The sequence below is a fragment of the Glycine max genome, chromosome 18, assembly GCF_000004515.6.
Source record: "Glycine max cultivar Williams 82 chromosome 18, Glycine_max_v4.0, whole genome shotgun sequence".
In the NCBI taxonomy this organism is placed as follows: Eukaryota; Viridiplantae; Streptophyta; class Magnoliopsida; order Fabales; family Fabaceae; genus Glycine; species Glycine max.
Window position 1 is genome coordinate 38,651,671 of NC_038254.2, and position 7,714 is coordinate 38,659,384.

General features: G+C 25.7%; 1 protein-coding gene across 1 annotated transcript in view; it reads right to left on the minus strand.

The window, feature by feature from the left end:
- Nucleotides 1-4,549: 4,549 nt before the first annotated feature.
- The window catches only part of LOC100527300 (uncharacterized), a gene marked incomplete in the record, with an annotated part of 4,624 nt that continues 1,459 nt past the window's right edge, over nt 4,550-7,714 (minus strand). The window contains 13 exon segments of the mRNA NM_001250869.1: nt 4,550-4,741; nt 4,889-4,951; nt 5,067-5,141; nt 7,304-7,458; nt 7,460-7,479; nt 7,481-7,490; nt 7,492-7,503; nt 7,505-7,526; nt 7,528-7,537; nt 7,539-7,551; nt 7,553-7,576; nt 7,689-7,705; nt 7,707-7,714. Of these exon segments, the coding sequence (NP_001237798.1) occupies nt 4,697-4,741; nt 4,889-4,951; nt 5,067-5,141; nt 7,304-7,458; nt 7,460-7,479; nt 7,481-7,490; nt 7,492-7,503; nt 7,505-7,526; nt 7,528-7,537; nt 7,539-7,551; nt 7,553-7,576; nt 7,689-7,705; nt 7,707-7,714 (474 nt within the window).

A 7,714-nucleotide genomic window follows, 5' to 3' on the forward strand; every position in this document is an offset into this window, starting at 1 on the left:
ACAATGGTATCATAATCTCAACAACAATAAATGTTTTGTCAATGTCAAAATGGATTATGCAGGTTTTGTTTCTCCATTGTCATGGAAAAATATATCCACTGTTCCTATGTTTTCTAATTAAAAGTGTATATTAGTTTATTAATATTAATATATCATTGCATTTTTGTTTGTTTATCATCCAGTCACACTTTAGTACCCATATCTCTGCTAACTGTTTGCCAAATATTCAAAATGCGTTCACCAAAGAAAAATGTGGACACTGGACATGGTGTTAATGACCTTGACAAACTTAGAATGTTGGTAATGCTAATTTAAATTGTTTTGTGAGAACTGATTCAGTTATGATTTTATTTTTTGGGGAGAAGTGTCAAAGTGACTTTTTCACCATATTAAGTTGCGCTCAATCACCGTTTTCTTATTTGATATTGAAGTAAGTCATTCATATTTTTAAACTTGATATTGATGAAGTTGACAAGTGGTAAATATGATTATGGAAAGAAATCTCCGTCTGCAATCTTATTATATTTTATTGCACTCAAATGTATTATTTTTAATTTTTTTAAATAATTTTAAGATGTTTAAATGAAAAATCATCTTAAAATATCTACTTTCTAATAAGATCTTCTCAACAAACTGTCTCAGCCAATTTATTTTAAATTATAAAAAACATTCGAAAAAATCATCTTAAAATTCTTAATTTTTTTAATTTTAAAAAAACATTATAAAATGATTTTCACTAGAAATCGTCTTAAGATGTCATTATTGTAAGATGGTTAGTTGTCTTAAAATCATTTTAGAATCATAACTCTTCTAAGATAATTTTTCAAGAATTATCTAAAAAGTTTTAACTGTGTATCTGTGGATGTGTCAAAGAACCATGGTCAAAAACTCATTTTCCAAGTAGTAATGAAAACAAGTTAATTCTATTTCCTCTTCAATTTTAACTTATGTTTATATGATAAACATTTCCAACAAATGTTTAATTAAGTTCTTTATTCTATCGTATTCTTTATCTAATAACGGTACTCCTGTCTTACATCTCAACCAAAAAGCATATATAATGTAATATTCGGTTTTGAATTTTATTGTTGGTAATCAAAGTAATCAGTTTACATTAGAATAATTTCACAAAACAAGATATTGAGTTTTTGTTGCTATCATTTTATATTTATTTATATATATAAAAACAATTTTTTTAAAATATTTAGTATTATGTTAAACATGATTATATTATTAATGAAAAAGTTAATTAATTATATTTTTAATTGAGTTAATTTTATCTTAAAAATTAAGTATATTAAAATTTATTATAATTTTTTGTTCATTCTAATAATAATGGTGATGCAATATCTTTTGATAAATAAATATACATAAATAAAATTATCCATTTTAAATATTTTTAGTAGTGAAACAAATATATAAATATTAAAATTTAAAAATAATATTAAATATTATATTTTTAACGAACACATGTTCTCTTTAAGCTTATTAAGTATGTTGAATTTTACTATAATTTATTTTTTCTTCAAGTAATAATATTAATGCAAACAAATTTAAAACATAGAAGTTAAAGAATAATAAAAATATAAAAAAAATTTATATATATATGGTTATTGATTATTTTTTAAAAAAATTATATATATTTATATAAAGTATAATATTTATTTAAATTTGAGTGTACATTTATGATAAAAAATTTAAATATTTTTTAAATTTGTTGAAATAATATGAATTCTATTAAATAGATATGGTTATTTATTATTTTTAAAACTATAATTTTACTTATTTTTTATATATTAATTTTTTTATATGATATTTTGCAAGTTTTGAAGCTTGAATTAATTTATCTTATTATGACGTAATATAAATTGAATAATTTTGATTAAATAATAATAATAATAATAATTATTATTATTATTATTATTAATTATTTTCCTTTAGTTTTAGTTTTACTTTCATTGCTTACTAAAATTTCAAAAGTTATTTATAAAAATAATTATATGTTTCAAACTTTGAATATCATTCTTCAAATATTTATTAACTTGTAATAATAATTATATTAGTACATACGTTAGCTATTTTAAATTAATGATATTTAATTGTTGTTTATTATCTTTTATGTTCTAAATGTATAAGGATATTAAGTTATAGTTTTTTATGATTGACTTTTATAAATAATTGATGTATTATTATTATTATTATTATTATTATTATTATTATTATTATTATTATTATTATTATTATTATTATTATTATTATTTATTATCAATTTAATTATTTAAATTATTTATTGTAAGTTTTAGTATATATTTTAAAATTAAAAAAATTATTATTAAATTGATTGCATTAATGATAATTATTAAATTATTTATACTAATAACATGTAATTTAAAGAAAATAAAATTGATAGTTGATAATTATTGTCCATATCATTCGACAATTGATATACGTAAGAAAAATAAAAATTTGTAATGTCATTACTCAAAATATGATTGATAAAAAAATAAAAAATAAAATGTCACAATAATAGAATCTCTTCATGTCTTGTTGAACAAATATAAATTAAAAGTAAGATTTCTAATATAATAGTTATAGAAGAAAAAACATGAAACATATATAAAAAGCTTAATTTTTTTCTTACCTAGAATATAGGTCAATTTCAAAAAACTACCTCATTTATTTTTTTCTCCCCAAATATCTAAAAAAAAATTATGTTTCATTTTAATACCCATCGCGACATACGTTAAGTGATAATGTAACCAACGGAGTTATCACGTTATCACCTTATTCCTTTTCTCCAACCACACCACCACCACCACCAACTACTCCGTACCACCACCCTGTCGTCCAACCCCTTCTTCCTCTCATGGGTAACCACCACAACATGATGAGACATGTGCTTATGTGGTTAGTGATTAGACAGCATGATATGATAATTTGTCTGTCACGTCACCACTTAAGTTTGATGGAGGAAGAAGATTCATTATTATTAAAAGCTTTAAATAATAGTAAATTTTTGTTCCTAACCAAGTACAAAAAAATTAATATATATATTATTTTAAAGCATATAATATTATAAATATTTTTAGCTATTTTTGTAAAATATATACTTCATTGTACCTCATTTAAAAAAAAAATTAAGCATAGTCAAATATTATTTAATTTACTATTCATGTAAAAATTATTATTTAAAATAGTATCAAAATTATATAATTAGGGTTAATATAATTAAATGACTTTGGATGAACTTAGATGAAAATTATATTTCACAAATAAATTAACTTAGATTTATTTATTTATTTTACATAAAATTTAATCTTAAAACTCATTCATATATATATGAGTTTTTTATTAATCTTGTTTAATATGACTTAATAGTATTTTAATTCATGTAATCATTAAATCTTATTATTATTTATTGTGTAACTTCAATATGATATTAAAATAATCTAAAATATAATTATTCTTTTTATCATGAACATAAAGGATTTTTAAAAAACATAATTTAAAATTAAGAAATATATATGATTAACTTTATCATACGATATATTTTATAACATATTTTTATATAAAAGTGAAGCCAATAATATTTCTTATTTAATTAATACATTTATAGTTTTTTTTTAAAAAAAATAGTTTATAAAATAAAATTTAATATAAAAATTCTTATATTTATTTGAACTATCGGTCTTCTTTCATTCATTTACATTTATCTAATTAATTCTAATTCAAATAATTAACATTGAATATAACTATTAATAATTTTATTTTTAAATTTATATATATATATATATATATATATATATATATATAAATCTAACTTTTATACTTTTTTCTTATTTTCATATTATATTATATTATATTATTTCATAACTTTAAAGTCATGAATTTAATTTTTATTTTTTCAGAAATATATTTTAAAATAACTAATTACATAAATAAATAAATTTGTTCATAAATAGTAACATTAAATTAATATAAATTTTACATTTATTTTATTTAATAATTTTTCCTTTATGTCAATTCAATATGTGAAATTAAATATTACAAAATAATTTAAATTAATATTAATGTGAAAATTTATTGATTTTATTAAGATATATCAATGGCACAAAATTAGTATAGTGACATAAAATGTAGAATGTTCTTTTTCCTCTAAATCAAACTAATTTTGCTGATGTGACAACATGATATTGAGAAACTCTCCTCCCTTCAAATCACTAATCTTATTGACATGATATTAAAAACTTGCTTTTATATATTATAAATAGATTATTTGTATTAGTAAGGAGCTACTTTAGCTATATATGCACAAAAAGATAGCAACTGAGCTAGAGGCATTTTGATTCAAACTTGCAGGCTGCATGATTTGAAAAAGAAAAACAAATTCAAAAGGAAAAATGAATATATTCACAGGAGCCAACCAGACACACTATTTTAAGATGCATCTTCATCAAACCAGCTTTCATGATCCTTTTTTATCTTTTAAATATCAACAGCTTGTTTAGGCCGCTTTCAGCAATGCAAGGGAGGAGACAGGATTGAAAATGGTAATAAAAGCACCAAAAGGATTTTTTAAAAATTACAGGCAAAGCTTGACCAAGTCCAAAGTATAAACAATTAAACAATTAAAACATAAGCCTACTAATGTGTTATATAAGTTATAAAAAGGGTACAGTGATACAAGACCAAAATGTCATCCTTTTGACTCTAAGGCTAAAAGTATCTTCTTTCTTGGTCCCTGAAATCAACAAAGCAAAATCAAAATCGAATTGGTAAATGCAGAAGGTACTAATAATTACTGTATCAAAACAAGAGCAGGATTGACTGAAGATAACTAATTAGGGATTATGAGAGTGAGGAATCCGCACTCCTTGCTGATACGTACCATTGGTATACCCATGGCCTTGAGATCCTCATCAGTCATATGATTGAGAGCAGTCATATCAACCTGAGCAAATAGCTTTCAGTCATAAATATTAAAACTCTTTAGGGTGCAATTAAAATTCAGTTATAGTATTGAATTTTGGTCTAACTCTAAGGGGTTAAATAGAGGTATGACATACTTCTTCAGCCTGAAAACTTAAGAGATACTTTTCGAGACCCAATGACTGCAAAAAATCATCCAGTGAAGCGTCAGCCTGTCAAACAAGAACCAGAATTTATACTGAATTAGTTTTCCTCAAAAAAAGAAAAAGTATTGCATAGCAAGGAAATTTGGAAGACAAAAACAACAGTACATTTCACAGAACTTATTTTGCATATATGAAAGTGGGACAGTTTCATCTATTTAAAGAGAAGATGTATAATCAAAATAGAGATTAAAAAAAAAAGACTAGGAAAAGTTTAAAGGATTAAATACATTGAAAGAGACTTATATCCAGGATTATTACAATCCTGGTTTCCTCCATTGTTTTTATCTCATTCTCATTAATCAACCAGCTTGTTTGGATCACATACAAAATGCGGCGTCAAATTTCACTCAGTATCAAATACTCCGTATCATAATAGCAAATATTGAGCCAACTGACTTCTAGGAATCTGATCCCACAAGACTAGTGGAACATGTTCTAAGAGCAGTTTTATGGTAACTATAAATGGTGAGGACAAACTCCCACTTGGGTAACAGAGGACTCCCTTTGTCTAACTACATACCTAGGAGAAAGATGGATGGACAGTTTTTCCATATACCACCTTAGAAGATTATCAAGCGAGAGGTCATTTATGTGAGAACAACATCTATATGAATCATGATAGTAAACCTGTATATAAATACTAGCTGCAGATATATATAACCATCACTGGGTCACTACCTGCAGCAAACAGTTTAACAGTTGGCCTTTGAGATGGTAAAGTGCACATTTGCATCATTTGCACTTCATAACCAAAGCACTCTTGCATAAGGCATGTTAGATGTAAAACCATTCCTAGGCATACCTAACAAGTTAAGCTTCCAGGGTAGTTAGTCTTCGACAATTTCCAAAACTTAAGTCTTCATTCTATTTATTTATAGTCTATTTATTGAGTATTCATCTTATTTAGGACATATAGGTCAATCAATCATGATTCATAATTAAATGATGGATTACTGCTTAGGCCATTGTAGTCGAGTAATGTTCATCCTACTTCACACTAATAAACAGTAGTAAAATCTACAACAGCCAAAACAGCAACCCAATATTTAATTATATTTAACAACCTTTGTTCTGCATTTCATCCTTATGCTTAAGATTTGAATTTCTAACGCTTCTTCACAAATTCATCCTATTAAGAATTTAAGTTAACTACGTATAACCCCCCCAAAAAAAATTGTGCGCTTCTCAGTTTGCAATATTACAAAAATTTTCAACCTTACATATCAGTTTGCAATATTACAAAAATTTTCAACCTTACATAAATTCTATGATACAATCATTTCCTTCCCATTTATCTTTACAGCTTGCTTTTGTTTTTTATGATAAGCATAAAGCAACAGAATTTTGCAAATGATCAGTATAAAATAATAGTAGGCTTAAATATGTTTTTGGTCCATGTAAGTTAGCGCTTTTTCATGTTCGGTCCCAGTATGTTCATTTTTTCTAATTTGGTCCTGTAAGTTTACACGTTTTCAATTCTGGTCCCTATAAGATATTTTGTTCATTTTTAGTCCCTATAAGTTTGTGTTTTTCCAATTCCGATCCTTGTAAGATATTTTGCTCATTTTTAGTCCCTATAAGTTTGTATTTTTCCAATTCTGATCCCTGTAAGCACGAACTTATGGGAACTATAAATGAAAAAATTATAATTTCAGGGACCAAAATTGGAAAGCACCAACTTACATGGACTAAAATTAAAAAAATACAGGGACCAAAAATTAAAAAGAACTAACTTCCAGTGACCAAAAACATATTTAAGCCATAAGAGTATTACTAACATCAAACATGTAAGAGTAAGACTAAATTCTAGTCCCTACTAACTAACTTCAAGTATGATGCAACTTTTCTGTTTGAAAAAGGTAAATTCAGCATACAAGACTCAGGCAGAGAATCCCATATCCATTTTTGCTACTGTTACGCTAGACAAAGCAAGAAAGTGGCTAACATAATATCAGTCTGGTGAAATTACATGAACAGCTCTTATGACCACAAATACAGTTCTTGGTCCTCACCCTCTCAAAACACCTCAAAGATTCAAGTCAATGCAATGCTGAATGTGGAGGAAAACATGGCAACAGAACATGACAAACACTACAATCGACATCCCTGCTAAACAATTCTAGAAAATCATGATCAGTCAATAATAAAAAATATGTCAACTATAATACCTTCCGGGACAACTTTTTAGGAGTTGGGTTAGCTGATCTGTTGATATGTACTGCAGGAGTCTCAACATGAATACTTTTACTGCTAGGTTTAGCGGCCACTTTAGGCTTTGGTGGGTCATAGTTTTTAGGTTGTTGAGTCATTGTCCCTGATAGCCTTTTCACGGAGATCCCGCTCACCCATGAACAGAAACTTTTTCCAGTTTTGACCTCCAGGATGAAGACCTTTTCCTTTGAGAGCTTCAGACGAAGGATCTTGAGCAGGGACCTTGCGATCTTTCACAAGTCATTAACACCAGTCAAAACCCATAAAATGGAACTATCGGGCATCCAACAAGAGCAGCAACTTAATACTTGCATATGAAGAATAACTTTAATCAATCCATATTAGAGAGCTGGGGTTCATTCATTCTC